Raw genomic sequence first — 19,045 nt, forward strand, 5'->3', positions numbered from 1 at the left:
TTTTGTTATACATCCACACCTGTAAATACTCACTTTACATTTAAAAAGTATGAACAAACAAAGAAAGTCACCTTTGTTTTGTTTTCAGACTTTTCAAACTTCTTCCACAGCGACTCCAGAAATGCTTTATTTAGGTATGATGGCTTAACAACCCATTGTGAGATCTCAGTTACAATGTCTGGGCTAAACGTTTTAAACTGAGTTTCGTAGAGAGGTTCTGAATTGGTGAAGCTGAAGCTGATCTGTATCTGGGAACCAGAAGCACAGCTGATAGTCTGAAGAGATGTAATTTCTTTTAAAATTTCAGGCAGGAATACTTGCAGTTTGTGCTGGTCATAGAATATTTTTTGTCCTGGTTTTTGGCTTGTAATGTCAAAGCCCACTGCAATGTCTATGGCACATTCTGTAATAAAGAAATACATGATATGATCAAATATGTTCATATGTTTGTTCTAATATCAAGAGTTTAACCTATTATACATACATAGAGACACCCAACTACCTAAAATAGCGACACACTGATAATATGTGTGTCCTTATGCTTTGCTATATAGAGATGTGCCCACTAAAATGGAAGGACCACAGTACAAAACATGACCACAGCGCAATAATATTCACCTTTAAAAAAAAAAAAAAAAAAAGCATTTAAATTTTACAAAAGTATTTTTTTGTTCAGCGGTTATGTAGGTCAAAAATGCTTTTTTATTAACGTACTGGGGTTATAATATTGTGTACTCACTTGCATCTTTAAAGCCTTCACATATGTTCCGGACAAATCTTGTTTTAAATGTTTCGAGTTCATTGAAGTTGTTTACCATGAATTTTCTTTCTGGAGTACCAGCAATCTCAATCAACTGATAAACATTAATGTTTCCAATTCCCAGTGCATATATGGTGATGCTATCTTGTCGTAGATCTTCAGCAGCTTGGAACACATAATCTTTGTCCTGTGCAACTCCATCTGTGATCACAACTAAAATCTGCTCGACACCTTCACTTTTTCGGCTTCCAGCAGATCTAGTAAAGAAATCTTTTACATTCTTGAGGGCATTTGCTATATGCGTGTCGCCTAAGAGCTGACTGATGTTTTCAATTTGGTTCTGAAATGTGCTTATGTCACTGAATGAACGAAGGTAGAAAAGTTTCTCATACGAATCGCTATACTGAGCCACACCTATCTGCACTCTATTTGGTCTAATATCAAAGTTGATCACCATCGCCGTTAAGAATTTCTTCATGGTTTTGAAGTCCTCTGACGATATACTGGTTGAGCCATCAATTAAGAAGACTATGTCTGCTTTCTGAATTTCACAATCTGTAATGAAGACCAAAGTATAAATTATATTCAGAAAATGCAGTTTTTAAATTAACTGAGCCGTCGTTTGTGAGTCCCTGGCTTTGGTGTCGTCTGCAAATTGAACAAGCTTTCAGTTGTTATCTTGATCTAAGTGATTTATATATTATTAGGAAGTGACAGCTTAGTACACTCCAATCTGACTACACATCTTTAAAGTGGGTGTGGCTAACAAAATAATGTAATAAATCTCGCCTGTCATGCATTTTCATTCACTATGTGCACTATGTGCAGTTTTTAAAGAAATACATGTTATAGCAAACATGACATCTGGTTCTATACTAGGTTAAAGAAACTTCCAAGAAGTAGGTTACTCCTTTACTTCATAGACTATTTCATCCTAGCAGTTTCTTCAAGATCAAAGCTTGTTACTTACTAAAAAACAATGTCAATCATCAGGGGAAGCAGCTTCCAGGAGAGAAAGCTCTGAAGTCTCCAATTACAGATTTCTCCTGTATACAGTACATGCTGATTCTAACTATCTATATTTAATGCAGGACATACTTTTTTTCCACCTTGTATTAACTTGGCCAGAGTAAGTATTGTGACTCCCAAAGAAATTCCCTTCAATTTTAAATAATGTAGCCCAGAATTCTGGATTCCAGTATATGCTAGTCAGTTGTGAGACCAGTTTAATTAACATCAAAGCCTGTGATTACAACCCCCTAACAAGAAAGAAATACATGTTTTTTGTTACTTACATGTGGTGGTATTGGCACAGATCATCTTCGAAAACTTATTTTGCAAGTCTTTCAATTTTTCGAAGTCATCTACGTAGAAATATCTCTCTTTTGTTCCTCCAATTGTCAGAAGCTCATTTTCTTTTGCATCCTTTATTCCAACAGCGTATGTTGCAATGCCTGCATTTCTGATGTAATTGGCAGTTTCATTTAAACTGTCTTTATCATCTGATACTCCATCAGTAATTGTTATAAGAATCTGTGGGACTCCCTTTTCTTTGCGTCCACCATACAATTCTCCCAAATGTTCTTTAGAAAAATTCAGCGCTTCTGCTGTTGCAGTGGTACTTTTAATGAGCTTCATTGCGTTGATTGCCTGATGGAGTTTTAGCTTGTTAAAGTGTTCATTTAGGTCAAACACTTTCAATGGCTTATCACTATACTGGATTGCCCCAATCCGAACCTTATCTTTGCCAATTTCAGAGTGATTTACCAAAGCAATTATGAACTCCTTCATACTCTTAAAATTATCCTCATTAATACTACCAGATGAATCTACAACAAACATAATATCAGCAACCTCTATCCTTTGGCATTCTGGAAAAGAAATACAAGAAGATAATTAATTAGCTTGTTACAATATGTGATCAACTTTGCATAATGCAACATAATGAAACATTACACTGTCCAAATAAATAATTAGGCCCTCTCATACATGCACTCCTGTAGTTATGGAGCTTTAGTACCCTGGGATTCCTAAGAGGTGTCCTGCTGCCCACAGTACAGGTGCACTATGAAATTATCTTTGACTTCACCACCATGTTGGTTGAGGGCAGACCAGTAAATTGACAAGGCTGTATGTTACAACAGTTAAGCTCTGCCAGTCAAAATCGCCTGTCTTCAAAAAGTTAAATCGGAAGCTGTATTGACGAGAGTCTTTATTCATTTTGCGCGGAGGTACAGGTAATTATATCTTGTGTTGGTGTGGTAACAGCAAGCCGTGCTCAGTGCATTACAATTGTGTGTTAGAAACCTTTATTGTTTGGACTGCATTATTTAGAACATAATGGAGTGTTGTGACATTGAGACAACTTACCTTTTTGAGGGTTGCAGATACCAAAAACCACCTTATTCAATATACTACTTAAAGCATCATAGCTCTCAATAAAAAAAACTGTGTTTGACGAGCCACTTATTTCCACCAGTTTTGTGTCACTGGCGCCAAATACTCCGATGGACAACACTGTAATTCCTTTGTTTCGTATGGCTTTAGCAGGAGCTGCAACTTCATCTTGAGCCTCTCCATCAGTAATTACAATGAGGAACTGATCAACATCAGACCGTCCTCCTTTTTTTTTTTCAAAATATTTAGACGTGAAACTAAGAGCTTCTCCAGTTAGAGTCCCACCATAAAGCTGTGACATGTTCCTGATGGCCTCCAGCAATTCCGTTTTTAGAGAAAATGTGTTCAGTGTAAACTCTTCCTTTTGTATGTCACTGAACTGTATTGCTCCAATTCGGACTTTATCTACCCCAATGTCCGTTTTTTTTACAATATTCTCCACAAAACGTTTCATTTTTTTAAAGTCTTCTTCTACGATGCTGCCTGAACTATCGATTAAAAAAATAATATCTGCTTCAACTTTCTTGCAAGCTGAAAAACAAAAAAAACATGATTTATAAAGACAGTAAAACACAAGAAAGAAAACAAATTCTCACTCTTTATCGGTGCTGCATCCTACTGGGTTGTATTGTATAAACAACTGGGTAAAGAATACAAATGTATTTTAAGGAACAGCCATAGGATGTTTAACGCTGAATACATAAACTGAAACAAGAGAAAAAATATATTATTACCCTTAAGTTTACCTTAGTAAAAGCATAGCAAAGTGTAATAAAGCATAGGTAAGCACTGTAAAGCCCAGAGGGGAATGATACAGAATATTAAAAAAACATAGTAAACTATGGTAAAAATGGAAAAAGCTTTGGGGAAAAAACAAACAAAAATACAGTTCAAATTTACAATGGTAAACTTTTATTAGAGTAGGGAGACACTTACTTAAAACATCTCACCTATTAATAATATATATATATATATATATATATATATATATATATATATATATATATATATATATATATATATATATATATATATATATAGTAACATAGCCGGCATTCCTGGACGTTCATTGCCCCTTTTAAAGCAGACCCAACACACAGAAATAGATTTTTTTTATACACAAGAATGAAAATCCTAACTCCGTGTTGGAGTACTGACTACATAGACACGTTCCTGACTAGCTCGCAGGACGGCTAAGCCATTTACCTGTCAACAAAACAAAATAAACCACACAGGTTCAGAAACAGAGACACTGCTCAGAAACAGAGCACACCTTCTGCTTCCTACTATTCAGCAGCCCTGAGCAGACTGACTGTTTTCTTTAAATACCCTGCACCTGGCTCTAATTTACAATATTAGCCAGGTGCAGGTGATTATTAAACAATACAACAATTAACAAATATAATTAAACAATAAATAATTAAACAAATAAGTTTCGGGCAGGGAGGATTTTAACCCCCTCCCTGCCTTATCACTATATTGACACAGACATAAGATGTTTAACTAATTGTTAACATAATTGCTATAAATGTAAAGTCAACTTTCAATTCCAGGAAGGGACCGAAGAACCGCCATCTGTGCAGTGACATCCCAGGGGGAATGGAACTGGAAACCAGGCGAATGGCTGTGCCTGGTGGTCCAGCAACCCAGGAACTAGGCCCAGTGATCAGAGGTCCAGACACAACGGTAGGGTGTCTAGGAGCAAGGGCCAAGGGACCTGACATACCAGTGCCGAATCGGTGCACAGGGCTGATGGTCGGGGCTGTGTTGGAGGTGGTCTCTTCACCTCGTCCCCCTTCTCTGTTTCTCCTTTTTTTCCGGGTTCTGGAGAATGCGGTGCTTCTCTGGTTCTAGAGACAGTGGCTCAGTGCGCAGGGGTGGTGGTCGGGGCTGCAGTGTAGGTCATCTCTTCACCTCCTTCCCTTGCCCGCATTCTCCACCATATATGGCATAGTGGGGGTTGCTTTACCACGTTTGGGACTTTTATTACCGTCTTCTAGTGTAAAAACTACTCCATACAACAATAGACATGGCAGTGCCTGTAAGTTTGTTCACAAAACAAAACAAAAGCCTAACTCCAAGTTGGAGCACTTGCTAAACTTCGAAAGATCCCTGTCTCACAACCGGACAGCTAAGCCATTTACCAGTTCAACAAAACACTTCTTGTTTTAAACACCAGTCTTAGGACACACAATCCATATTACCTTCTTTAGATAGTGTGACAGGGAGAGAAGGAATCTCAGCTGCAAGTCTCCCTCTTGACCAGAAAGTGTGCTGTATAAGATTGGTGGTACATTTCCCATAGATGGGTTGATTCGACGGTAGGTGGGAACTGGAAGTCGGACATTTTGGAGAAAGCGCATAGTGGCAAGATTGCTAAATATGAAATGATTGGATAGACCGTGGCACTGGGCTGATCACAGGGAGGAGTTTGGCAGTACAAAGGGGAAGCACTCTAATCACTGCACATCACTGTACAGCACAGCACAGCACCAGCAGTCTTGGAAACAGAGCAAGCACTTTTCCATGCACAAAAGAGCGGATTACAATTGTGATATACATGTTTTTGTTTAGGGACTGAAAACCCTCCTGTGAACAGACTGGCTCATGTGGTGAAGTCAGGCCAGGAAGTAGACAGACAACAGTGCTGGGTTTGAAGCACTGGTGTGCAGAAAACAAAAGGCACGATGGCCAAAGCATACAGACAAACAAGACAGTGGATGAACCCAAACAAGTATCATGTGGGTCCTTCCGCACGAGTAACAATTGTTATATTTTATATTTCTTTCTCCTCTACTCCACTGCGAACACCCAACCCTGTGTGTGTGAAACACTGGCTCTTTTATGCCTAAATACAGACACAAATATACATTTTAAATCACTCATGCTACATAATCTGCATTTCGTGCATCACTACATATATACATATAAACAAAAACACACCACATAAAACATAAAATACACACAGGGTCGGGGCACCCTGCCACATATCTCCCCCCTTGTGCCCAGCACACATGTCCACCTCCCCCCTTAAAGTCCCAAAAGTCTTGGGCATCTTCCTGGGCCAGGAACTGAGGTATTAAGGGGCCCATGGGCGGAAATGCTTCCAGTGGCAATGCTGTCAGCGGAAATGCTAACAGTGGGACGAGGTCCTCCTCTAATGGTACCACTGGCAGCGGAAAATCTGACAATGAGTTGACCCATTCCAACAGCGCAACTACTGCTGCTGGTGGACACAACACATCTCTGGATGATGACAAGCAGGCATCCCTGGGTGGTGGCGAGCAGGCCTCCCCCAGCGATGGCGAACTGACCTTCCCTGGCGATGGTGAACTTGCCTCCCCAGGCGATGACGAACTGGCCTCCCCAGGCGACGCGTGCTCGGCAGCCCCAGATGATGCAGGCTCGGCAGCCCTAGGCAATGCTGGACAAGGCTGGAGCTGACCCTTGGGAGGCGGTAGCAGGAGCTGACCCTTGGGAGATAGCTTCAGCTCCTCTGGTGGTGGTGGCGGGAGCAACAGGTAGTCTCCATCTGGTGATGGAGGTGGAAACAGCAGGTAGTCTACCTCGTTTATTAGGGACTGGTGCGACTCTCCCTTGATCGCGGAGGACTGGTGCGGCTCTCCCTCAGTCGCTGGGGACTAATGCGGCTCCCTTCTGGGCTCTGGCGTGGATGTGCCTGTGGAGGATGAGTAGGCGCTGCTCCTTCTGATGGGATTGGAGATGGCAGCACCCCTCCAATATCTGCAGGTAGGTAGTTGAGTACCATGGCTGCGATGTCTAGGATGGACGCTGGGTGATGTTGCTGTTCCCAGGCTTCCCATCTCTCCCCATTTTGGGCCCACAGCAGCTCAATCATCCTCGTGAGGTCCCTCATCATCCACCCCTCAGGGTCCACCAGCCAGTCCCATTCAAGGGTATGGGATGCTCGTACTCTTCCCTCATGGACACTGGACGCTCGGGCTCCACCCTTTTGGGCGCTGGAGCTGGAATCTGCTTCTTCCCCTTCTTCCGAGAACTGCCGCTTCTCCCCTTCTTTTTCTTTGGGGCCTGCAATTGTTCCTCTTCCTCCCAAACAGGGACCTCCTCCAACAGCTCCCCAGAAAACCCATCGGCCTGCGTGCACTTCTGCCATAAATGGCCGAAATGCTCACGCAGCCCATACCAGTCTTGAATTTCTGGACATTCCTTCCAGTAGTGGTGGTTCTCCTTCCTGCAGTACTCACAGTAGTACCACTCCTCCAGTTCTTTTCCCTGATCCATCTTCTCCACTTCCAAAACACACACAACAAAAAAAATTGTTTTACCAAAAAAAATCCTCAGCAGTACTATTCCTGGCCTGAGTGTGGAGGCGCTGTTTCCCACTTCTCTGACAGCATATGTGAACAGGCTGGCTCATGTGGTGACGTCAGGCCAGGAAGTAGCAGTGCTTGGATTGAAGCGCTGGTGCGCAGATTTATTAAATAAACAAAGTAAATATTTAGACAAAACAAACAAACAAACAAGACAGTGGACAAACCCAAACAAGTATCTCAAATATTTATTTTCTCTTTTCTTTTCCAGGTTTCCGCTGCACCCTGCCTCACAGGTACTACAGGTAAGCATCTATTTATTTTGCTTTAGGTTACCTTAATGTATCATAGCAACATTATTAGTTCAATACAAAAGAAAGAAAACATTAAATGCTTAAAACATAGCATTTGTTGCTATTATGTAACAGAGGGGATTTCACTTTGTTAGTCTCATTTAGTATATACAGTAGAGAGTCAAACTAATTGGGACCGATACTAGATCGCATAATCGATTTGTATGGATAATTGAACAGGTATTAATAACAATTACTGTACCTTTAATAATGTAAAGAATAAAGTTAACATACACAAGTACTTTGTACACAAGTACCTATATATAGCTAGTAACCTATTCTGTCACATTAAGCATACAGAAGTATAAAGCTTTACAAATCATTAAATAATGCAATTCAGTAAACCTTTAACACCTACAGTTAAAGTAATGAAACACTGTAATTAAACATACCATATACCAAACATTGAAAATCATCAAAGAATACAATTCAGTACAACTTTGACATATTACAGAACGTTAGCAATCATTAAATTTCAAAAATGTTTCTATACTTTGATACTTGCTGTTAAGGCATTGTAATAATGTGCAATTGAAATGAATAAAATAAAAGTTCTTAGCTGCTCAATAACAGACAGGATATCCAGCCCTTACTGACGAAATAGAAGAAAAATCAAGAACAAGGTGACTGTTTTAATTTGGTTAACTGTAACCATTTAAAGCACACAATACTCCATCTAAGGTTTTGGTGGTCTGAATAATTATGTAACTTTAATTTGCCTCAGTCTGCTGGTCCTTTTTTTGGCAGCTAAATCTCGTAGCCATTTTAGCAGCAGAAGCTGTGTGCGTAATACACCACACGTAATTCATCACGTCATTAGAGGTGAGTTCAGTTGACTCGACAGTACGGTAGATCAAATATTGAATAACTGACTCTCTACTGTACTGTTTTAATATATATATATATATATATATATATATATATATATATATATATATATATATATATATATATATATATATATATACAGTATATATATATATAATATATACTGATGTTTTGTGGCTTGACCAAAAGGAACTGATTGGTCGAACATACCAATGGGTGGTAAAACTGAATATTACCTTTGTAATGAATTATATTTGTTAATTATTTCTTGAAATGGTTTTGAGCACACTGTTTGTATTGTTCAACATCATGGTTAAGCTCTAAGCACATTATAATAGGGTTATGGAAATTATTTTTTGTAACTGAACTATTTTTTGTTATTCCATAACCATCAGGCCAAATTTACACATTTTTCAAGTGTGTGCATGAATTGACTCTTGTGCATGACAAAACTTTTAGGGGACTTGTTTGAATGTTTAGAAGCTGACTTGGGCATTAAATCTAATGTCTGCATTGATTGTGTACCTCCATTTTGGCTCTGGTTGTTGCCAAGTTTAATAAACTCAGTTACAGGCCAACGCAGCCTTGAGAGTGTGACTTTTTTCACCTGAGAGGTTTATTTGTTTATTCTCATTTTTTTAAATAAGTGTCTGACGTAAGAAAATATTTATAAAAACTTAAAAAAAAAAAAGATCTTACAGAAAAGACCTTGAAAAGGGTCCATAGGCTGAAAGATTTGACTTACCTTCTTGTGAACAGATTTCCCGGACAACATTATTCTTTATATCTTTCAGGGAGTCAAAGTTGTAGACGTAGAAAAACCTGCCCTCAGACCCTGAGATTTCTTGGAGCTGTGTTTTGTTGGCATCCCTTACACCAATGGCATAAGTTAGAACTCCTTCTTTCCATAGGGTTTCAGCTGCCTGTCTAACCTCATCTTGTGACTCTCCATCGGTTAGCATTACCAGGTACCGGGGTACCGTAGTTGGCCGAGTTGTTACAGCAGATTGAAAGCATTTCAGCATGAAGCGCAGAGCTTCACCGGTGCGTGTTCCTTCTCTTACCTGTCTGATATTCTGGATAGCCTGTTGTATGGCTATTTTACTGCTGTGATGAGTAATATTTAATTCTAGTATTGGACTGGTAGAATATTGTACTGCTCCAATCCGCACATTGTCAGGCCCAATGTTGAACATTCCAACCATTCCTATAAGGAATTTTTTAATGTCTAAAAAGTCCTGTGGTTTGATGCTTTCTGAGCCATCCATCAGAAAGTAGATATCAGCTTCTTCTGTTTCAGCACAGCCTTTACAGATAGAAGATAAAGAAACAACACTGTAACTAATATACATTTGTAATGCTTTACTAGGGATAATTTACTGAAAGGACAAGCCAACATTTCAATTAACAAAATGTATCCTTACCTCCAGTCTTTAAAACAATGGAATAGCTTTACTGGAACTATGTTGACAAATTTAATTTGACAAAGTTACCGTCAAATTGCATAAGAGCAAAAATCCATACATTCAAGTAAAATCAGAAGGGGCATACATACACCATATACTGATGTGTAAGGAAGAAATGATGCAAAATACAAAATCTGGAGATCTGTTTTATAAGTGTGTTTTTTACCTTCTTTGAGTGAGCGTGTGTCTTCTGCTGTTATAAATGCTTGCTTGTAAATCTCAGCACAAATCCTGGTTTGTATTATTTCCTCGAGAGTTGATAACTGTAAGAATGTGTCCACGGTTGAGATAAATGTTTGTGGGGGATCTGATGCAATCTTCCTCAGCTCTGTTGTATTGGTGTCTTGTATCCTCACAATGAAGACTTTTACCCCAGCACGCCGAAGGTCAGTCGCAGCCTGGCTAACATTGTCGCTGGAATCCTTGTCCGTAATGAGAACTGCAATTTGTTGAACACCTCTACCCTTGCTCCTATTACCTGCAAAAACTTCTTGTCTCACATAATCAATGGCAGCACCAGTATTGGGGTCCCCTGTTCTACCCACATATGGTAATTCCTTTATATGCTGCAAAACTTCAGTCTTATCTGTATATGTGGTAAGGTAAAACTCCACTTTCGATGTGTTACTGTACATTACCAAGCCAACTCTCACTGTATTATTGGTAACATTCAAGGAGCAGACAATCTTGTAGAGGAAAACTTGAATTTGGTGAAAGTTTGGCATGCCAATGTTGCTAGAATGTTGGACTAAAAAGACAATGTCTGCCACAGAAGCATTTTGACATACTGAAAGAGAAGCAAGAAAGTGGTCTTGGTTAGTATCAGGGATAAAGCATTATGAAACAATTCTACATGAATAGGCATAACTGTTTTGAATAACAAAGTATATTCTGCTAGGAAAATCATAAATATTGCATTGTTAACATTCATCAGTTAATTTTTAGATACTTGTGTATACAAGCTAATTTGTAATGCTGCTGTAAAGTATTTCACCACAGAGCAATAAAACTTTACAAAAAAGGGTCATAAGTCTAACTGTATGAAAAGCTTAACCCGCCGGGTATAACTTGCTAGTATTTCTGTCAGCCAACAGTGTGCCAGCATCAACTACCTGCCACTTTACCACCTTTAGTGCTTCCCCATGGCTATAAACAGCATGTGGGGATCTCTGATCGCCCTAAAATATCTATCAAGAAATCATCTCACTAAGCCCAGTGGCCAAATATCTATATACTGTTGTCATTTCTGTATATTCTATTGTTCATTGCATTTACAAATCTGTTGCATCAAAATCAGGCTCTCCTAAATATTGGGTCATTTGTCTTGACCTACTCAACGGTAAAAACTGCACAATGTAGCACTGCAACAAACTATACAGATGTCATCCTTTAAATTGGTTAGTTCACTTAGTTAGGATATGATTCAATTGATATAACCAGTGTAGTTTGATGGATTAAATCAAATCTGATAAGCACTAAACTACAGACTGTTAAAGAACAGTTTAATTAATATCAAAATCCATTTCATAGATGCTTGCAAGGGCTGAGGGGCTTTTATTAGGGAGTGTTAGGAGACGGGACAGATAGGATAGGATAGACCCTCACTCTCGGAGGACCGGAGAAGCGTACGGTCTGGGAGACTCGGTCTGCCCTTGAGGGAACAGGCGTTCTCGAGTACGGTTGGAGAACTGGAAAACACACACGATAGGGAAGAGTCCCCTCCGCTTGGCGTTGGGGACGGAAAGGCTCTCGAGTATGGTTGGAGAACCTGGTAAAGAAAAAGGTTAGTCAGGTGCCTGTCACCAGGAGTCGCCCTCGTGGTAGAGGTGAAGCTCGGCTTCTAAAGCCGAGTACGGAGAGGTACCCGCAGGGACCTTGGAAAAGGGAAATGTTTAGAAGGCCAGAGGCGAGGAACCAAGCCCAGGCAGGATAGAGCCAGCAGGCGAGGCAAAGCGCATGAGCTGCGAAAGAGCAGTTGTGGCCGGGGTCCCCTCTGACTCCGCGGGAGAACCTGAGATATATCGGCAGAGGACACTGAGTCTAGCCCTGAGGCCGGGGGAGTGAGCCTCACATCCCCCCAGAGGGGAACCCTGTGCAGGGCAATGCGGTATAGAAAGGGAAGCCAAGGATATCTTTCCTGGCATTGGAGGGGATGCGGATGGAGGAGCTGAGGTTTTAGGTAGTTGCAGCAAGAGTGAGGAAACGAGAGATGAAGGTACGACCTTCGGGAATGATGTGGATGGCGTAATTTAAATGACCGAGCAGGAAGAGGAGGTCTCTTTTTAATATGCTTGGAACACTGGAAGGAACTGATGAGCTGGCGGATGCGGTCCAGTTTAAAGGGAGGAAGGCGGGCCTCAAACTTATGTGTGTCGAGGTTTATTCCCAGAAGTTCCAGGCAGTTGGTCTTGTTGTCAGAGAGTGGGATGCCGAGGGTAGAAAAGAGGGATTTAAGCTGCGTGATGGCTTGATGTGGAGGCTGAGAGGCTGGAGAGATGAGGAGGAAGTCATCAAGGAGATGGAATGGGAAAAAGCAGGTATTAAGCACAGCGCTTCGGACAGCAAGCCGAAGATCTTCGGGCTACTAAGGCAGCCGAAGGTCAGTTGGGTGGAAAAGTAGAAAGAGCCTTGCCAGGAGATTCAAAACAGATGGCGCAGAGAAGGATGGATGGGCATCACCTTGAAGGCATCGGTGATGTCGGCTTTGGTCAGCCAGGCTCCATGACCAGCAAGCTTGATGGATTTTATGGCATCGATAAGTGTGATATACTGTAGGGAAAATTGGTCGTAGGGGATTAGAGTATTGATGAAGCTGGTGGAGCGACCATGGGGGGGGGGGCGGAAAGATCAATGATGAGCCGCTTCTTTCCCAGGATCTTTCGGGTAGCAATGCCAATGGGATTGATGCTGTATTTAGGGAAGGGGGGGTGGAGAAAGGGCCGGCCATGAAACCCTTATTGATCTCAGCCTGGATGAGAGAAGAGACAGCTTGAGGGTTTGAGACGTCGGAACAAAGGTTTTCGCAGATGAGGGACGAGGATGGAAGGCTGGCTAGGCCAGTGGAGAAGCCATGTTGAAGGCCGTTTATAAGGTAGTCGACGAACTGCCGATCGGTGTGTAGATGGAGAGCTTCGATGAGGGTGGGGATCTTTACTGGCGTGAAGATTGAAAGGGCTGTTAAATGTCATTTCTTCCATTGGACAGGGCAGATGAGCTGGGAGTTAGGATCACCACAGAAAGAGCAGAGGTGGAGGTAGTGGCAAGGGGTGAAAGAGCAGGTGGCCAGGTTAAAGTTATTGCAGATTTGCTCAGATCCAATGAACTTGATGGTGCGACCTTATCTGTCTTTAGAGAGGATGGGGTTTGAGGAGGCTGCATGGTGCGGGAGCTGCTGGCAGAGGCGGTTTTGGGGCAGAGGTGGGTGGAGTGCCCAGTGGAGACCGCTGAAGACCTGGTTGAAAAGGTCATTGTCTGGGGTAGCCCAGTTGACTATGATGTTGTTAGTTGCAAGGACTGCTGCAGCCTTAGCAGAGAAGTTCTTGTGGTACTCGAAAAACATCGTACCACTGTATCGCACAGACAACTCGATAACGTATGCTAGGTAGAGATCCAGTTCCTCACGTCGATGAGAGTAAGCAGTGCAAGGGACATCGCGGAAGATGGAGAAGGCCAGGATGAGGTTCTTGAGCAAGCTGGGGTCACTGGATTTCAGTATGACAGACACATCTACACAATGAACTACTCTATGGTTTATTAACTCCGCCGTGGCAATAAGAATAGAGATAAGATTTACGTCCTTACCCTCAAAGATTTACTGGCGCAGAGCAAGAGAGATAGTGTAGCGCCGGGTGGTGGGAACTGGGTAAGGACCTGAGACCGATGCTGAAGCCAGACTGAAAACAGGAGCAGGGTCGTGATCGGCGGCGGTGGTAGCGGTGGCGCTGGCGGGTGGAAGAGGAGAGGAAGAGCGGGCTTCGATGATGTCGAAGTGGGAGTTGATGGCCGATATAGAATCGGCAAAAGGCTGCATGAACTCCTTGATCTCCTGAAAGATACCCTGGTGCAGCGACTGGAAGCTTGTGGCGCTGGTGGCGGCTGGAGGCTGAGGAGACCTGAAAGCTGTGGGGGTGCAGAAGCTGGAGCAAAGCTGGATTGGCGACCTCTGGTCGCTGCGCATCGGCGTTTCAATGGTGGGAAGACGGGCTCTGCCGCGGTTGAGCTACAATAGAGGAGGAAGAGAACTTTGCAGTCGGCGGATGGTGGAATCTGAATGTCCGAGTTGAAGAGGCCAATCCTTATAGAACAGCATGATGCTGACCGCTGCAGGCGCGGATGTTATGAGCGCCGGGCCGCGGGGTCTTACTGGTGAGGAGATGCTGGGGTGGCCTGGCGGGAGGTCGAGGCGGTCCGAGGGGCCGGTGGAAATGACTGCCCGGGTTGCAGATCCTGAAACTCATCCGAGGACAGAGGCAGAAGCAGATCCATGCTCCTCTTTTTTTTTAAAGGTTTAAACAAAGGATTTCCAAAACAAAAGGTTCAACAAAAGTATTTTTTTAAAAAACAAAGGGTTTTTAAATAAAGAATTTCAAAATGAAAGATTTAAAGATTTAAGATTGAAGCTCGAAGGCCAGTCGAGGACGCTGTAGAAACAAACGCAAGACAAAGACAGGAAGTCGTGCTCGTGCATATATATATATATATATATATATATATATATATATATAGAGAGAGAGAGAGAGAGAGAGAGAGAGAGAGAGAGAGAGAGAGAGAGAGAGAGAGAGAGTAGGGAGTGATTGACAGACGGGACAGTGAAGAAGGGAGCTCTCTGGCCTGGAGGCTGACGTAGCATCCAGGGTGTGAGGCTATTGGAGAGCTGTCAAAGAGAGAGAGAGAGCTTCAAGGCAGAATGGGTGGAGCCGCCTCGACCTGGAACTATTTCTTGCTGGTTTTCCGTGGCGGCGCGCAGCTAGAGCTGGAAGTAAACAGAGAGAGAGAGAGAGAGAGATGAAGAGCCCTCTCCAGCACCCCTGAACTACGCCTAAAGGTAACATTTAAACAACTCCAGAGTGAAAGCTGCTGGAAAACATAAAAGAAAACAAATCATAGTAAGGTGTAATACAATTGAAATACTGCATGTCCATATCTTCCCACTCCTTCATGTCAGTGTTCTTGATAAAGTCACTTTTGTGTATGATTGTCTCCTATCCCTTGCCGTTTATAGCTTTTTCCTGACCTGACAGAAATTTTTCATAGTACCTTTATAGGAAAAAATGTATAGAATAAGGTAAAAACCAACTGGTTGAAAGGTCACAGTGATCATAATTTATATTGAATCAGGAATCAGAATGATAAGACACTATAAAGAAATCTAACATTGCAATTTTAAAAATGAAAACATCTACTTTACCCGCTGGTGGTGGGCCTACTCTCTTAAACGGATTTTCTGTCTCAGTTTTGATCATGTTGTGTATGTTTTGAGATAAAGGAATCAGGTTGTCTGCAGATAAATTGAAATACTTTATGCCCATATCTTCCCACTCCTTCATGTTGGTGTTCTGGACTCCAATAGGAACAATTTTCACACCATGCTTTTTTACCAAGGTGACAGCTTGTTGAAATTGATCATACTTCGAACTTCCAGAGGTAATGATGACTAAAAACTGAGGGATGCCTTCCGCTCGCCGACTTCCAGAAGACTCTTTGAAGTGGACGTCGTAAGCGTGTTTGATAGCAACCCCAGTTTTCAGCTCTCCCTCTCTCTCAGCTTTGTACACAAGATTCTTTTTGATGTGGTTCAGCACTTGATTCTTTCCTTTAAAAGTGTTCAGAAGGACCTCTGCTTGGGCATCATCACTGAACTGTGATACTCCAATTCTGTACTTATTTGCTTGGACATCTAGTTGCTGCACGACTTTGTTAAGGAAAGTTTTCACCTGCCGAAACATTTTGTCTCCCATGCCTTTGGAACCATCAACTAGGAACACCACGTCTGCAAACATTTCAGTGGCTGGAAAACATAATAAAAAAAAAACATCACTATGTTTCTCCTTATAAATGTTTACTATGGTAAATTTGCCCTGTAATTTTGCAGTTGTTGCTGTTTTCCATCGTCATTTATCATATGTTATCATGGTTTGCCTTTTCTTTTTAACTGCAATTTTTTATACTTGCTATACTTTTACATTGCTAAACCTTTGTAAGGGTAATTTTCCTTTCACTGTTTATTGATTGGCTTCTTACTAAGAAGCAGTATGAAAAAACTCACAAACTGAGTAGCATGCAAAAATGTTGAATGCATGTTTTAACACTGTGGTAAGGTTATTGGACCATCTCCAGTTCTGAACTGTATCAAGGATTGTTAGATCAAGGTGAATAGAACAGTTTAAGTACTGAGCAGTTGAAAACTGATATGGTGAGAAGGGTGGCAAAAGACATCTCCTAGACAAGGATATATGTTACGGTAAAAGTCAGAATATTGGCAAATCTTCAGATTTACTGTTAAATGTCGACAAGTAAAACAGTAAATGTCTGAAATAAATATGATAACGCTTTATTTTGGACATTAACCGGTAAATCTCAGGAATAACCAAGTGGCTTTGGCAAATGACCGAATGTCTTTACAAAATAAACATGGTAACTCTTAACTCCAGGCATTTACTGGTAAATTTCAAGAATAACCAAGTGGCTTTAGCTAATGACCGAATGTCTCACTTTTGCGCATTGTAAGGCTTCAGGAGTTCTGTGTAACTCCAAGTGCCACAAAAGTCAATTACGCTGCAGTAAGTAAGTAAGTAAATATATCTATTCAGTGCCAGTATTTTTCGTGTTTTCTGTCATAACCAAAGTGTGATTTTTCTGTTGAAAAAAAAACAAAGGTTCTAAATGATTTAATTTGCATTTAACATAATGTTATTTTTAATCAAACTAATAGGTATTTGGAGTACATGTCCTTCAACACCATTGTGAATTGTTTTACAGACAAATTTACCAGAATGTTGGTTGTTCTACATAAGTGGATCACAATATTCTTCCGTACCATGTTGAATTGCTCAATTGTGCATTACAAACTTATTAATGATTATTTTGTTAATGGAAAATGTGTATGCAGAAATAAATATATTGTTCATCATTCATGTTTTCTTGTTAATGGACCATTTTTTTAGAAGGCAGTGTGGTCCAGGGCTTGTAATCAGAAAGTCAATGGTTCAAATCCCACCTCTGCCAATGACTGACTCACTGTGTATCCCTGAGCAAGTCACTTAACCTCCTTGTGCTCCATCCTGCAGATGATATGTTAAATCAATGTCCTATTGTAAGGGCCTCTGCATATAATGCATATTTCACATTATACCTCTATAAAAATCTTTGTGATGTTGGTCCACTATGAAAGGCGCTATATAAAAATAAAGATATTATTATTATATTATTATATTATTGTATGCAGAAATACGTATATTGTTCAACATCAATGTTTTTTGTTAATGGAGAATATGTATGCAAAAATAAATATATTCTTCGACAAAATAATAATAATTTTGTTAATAACAATTTATATGTAGGAATAAATACATTCTTCGATGATATACATGCATTTACCAATAACCTTAGGTAAATCATAAGATTAATCAGTAAATATCTGCAAAGCAATCTATTTCCCCATAATTTCAGACATTTAGCAATGCGCTTTGTTAAGTCATAAGATAAACAGGGAAATGTCTGAAAAGCAATTTATTTCTTCATAATTTTGGACATTTACTGGTAACATTTAAGAGTGACCAAATTCTGACTTTTACCAAAAACATATACAGCTCGTAGAATATGAAAAGTTAACTAGAAGTGGTGGTAATTTCAAATAATAATGACAAAAACATACAGAAGCAATTCATGCCTCTCATTTCTTAGATTTGCTAAATCTTTTCAAGAGATGACCATTAGATCTGTTAACCAGGTGTGAAAAATTGGCACCATCTATTTTAAAACAGTGGGGTCTATTCAATTTATCTAAACGTGACAGATCTAAATACTGACAAATTTGCATATTAGTGCTGACAAGCTAGAGTTTGACTTACTTTTAAAGATAATAATACTCAACAAAAGGTTATGAAGAGAAGGACAGGTTTATTTTCATTATGTTTACAAGATAGCACTAATAACTAATACGTAACAACATAGGGATTAAGTTTCCAAAAAAAAAAGTAAAAAAGGGTTATTAGATCTATGAACTTTAACTGCATTTAGTCAGCCAAGCTATGAGTGGTATTTAAAGAGATGTGGCCACATCTGTTAAGATTTTTTTTGTTGTTGTATGAATAAGGTTTGATTTTGCATCACATTTGTAAGAAATTAAATCACATAATTAAAAAAAAAAAATACTGTACCATTGTTCTGAGATTCACAGATGGGCATCCATGTTAACAAAAGAACAGCCAATAGTTTAAGATGATCCATTTTCATCACAGATAAACTATTGTTTCTGAAAAAATGAATAGATATTTTGCAAATAATAAAAAGTGCATTTCTCCCATCACAGGTTTTGCTCTTTTAGTTAATATAACATGTGTGGAATACACCCAGCATTTCAATGGGCATTACATGTACTGTATATACAGTATATATACTGTAAAAGCTGTTTACCCCAAACAATCATTAGTACTTTTTTCAAAAAACAAAACAAAACAATAAAGCTACCAAACAAGAAATAAATAGTGGTTTGTGAATAGTAAATACCTTTCAGTATCTAGCCCATTATGTCCCATTAAAATAAGAGACCTAGAATTTTAGGATTGAGACATCATTTTAAAAAAGCCCTAATAGAAGTACAGTATTTCATGTTAGATGTGTCAGTTTTTCGTTAAGTATATGGAAAACTACAAAGCAGTATGTAATTCAATGTTAACATAACACTATTCAGCAAAACTTTTGACCATAGCTGTAGTAAACATAGACTGT

At 40.2% G+C, this 19,045-nt stretch overlaps 1 protein-coding gene across 1 annotated transcript in view; it reads right to left on the reverse strand.

The window, feature by feature from the left end:
• Positions 1-19,045, reverse strand: part of LOC117399611 (collagen alpha-6(VI) chain-like) — a 68,254-nt gene that overhangs the window by 39,920 nt on the left and 9,289 nt on the right. The window contains exons 3-10 of the mRNA XM_033998901.3: positions 18,475-18,569; positions 15,504-16,103; positions 10,263-10,883; positions 9,376-9,936; positions 3,131-3,688; positions 2,056-2,631; positions 740-1,315; positions 72-403 (exon numbers count right to left, since the gene is read on the reverse strand). Of these exons, the coding sequence (XP_033854792.3) occupies positions 72-403; positions 740-1,315; positions 2,056-2,631; positions 3,131-3,688; positions 9,376-9,936; positions 10,263-10,883; positions 15,504-16,103; positions 18,475-18,502 (3,852 nt within the window). The 5' untranslated portion in view covers positions 18,503-18,569. The remainder of the gene's footprint in view (positions 1-71; positions 404-739; positions 1,316-2,055; positions 2,632-3,130; positions 3,689-9,375; positions 9,937-10,262; positions 10,884-15,503; positions 16,104-18,474; positions 18,570-19,045) is intronic.

This window comes from Acipenser ruthenus, chromosome 4 (assembly GCF_902713425.1).
Source record: "Acipenser ruthenus chromosome 4, fAciRut3.2 maternal haplotype, whole genome shotgun sequence".
Lineage (NCBI taxonomy): Eukaryota > Metazoa > Chordata > Actinopteri > Acipenseriformes > Acipenseridae > Acipenser > Acipenser ruthenus.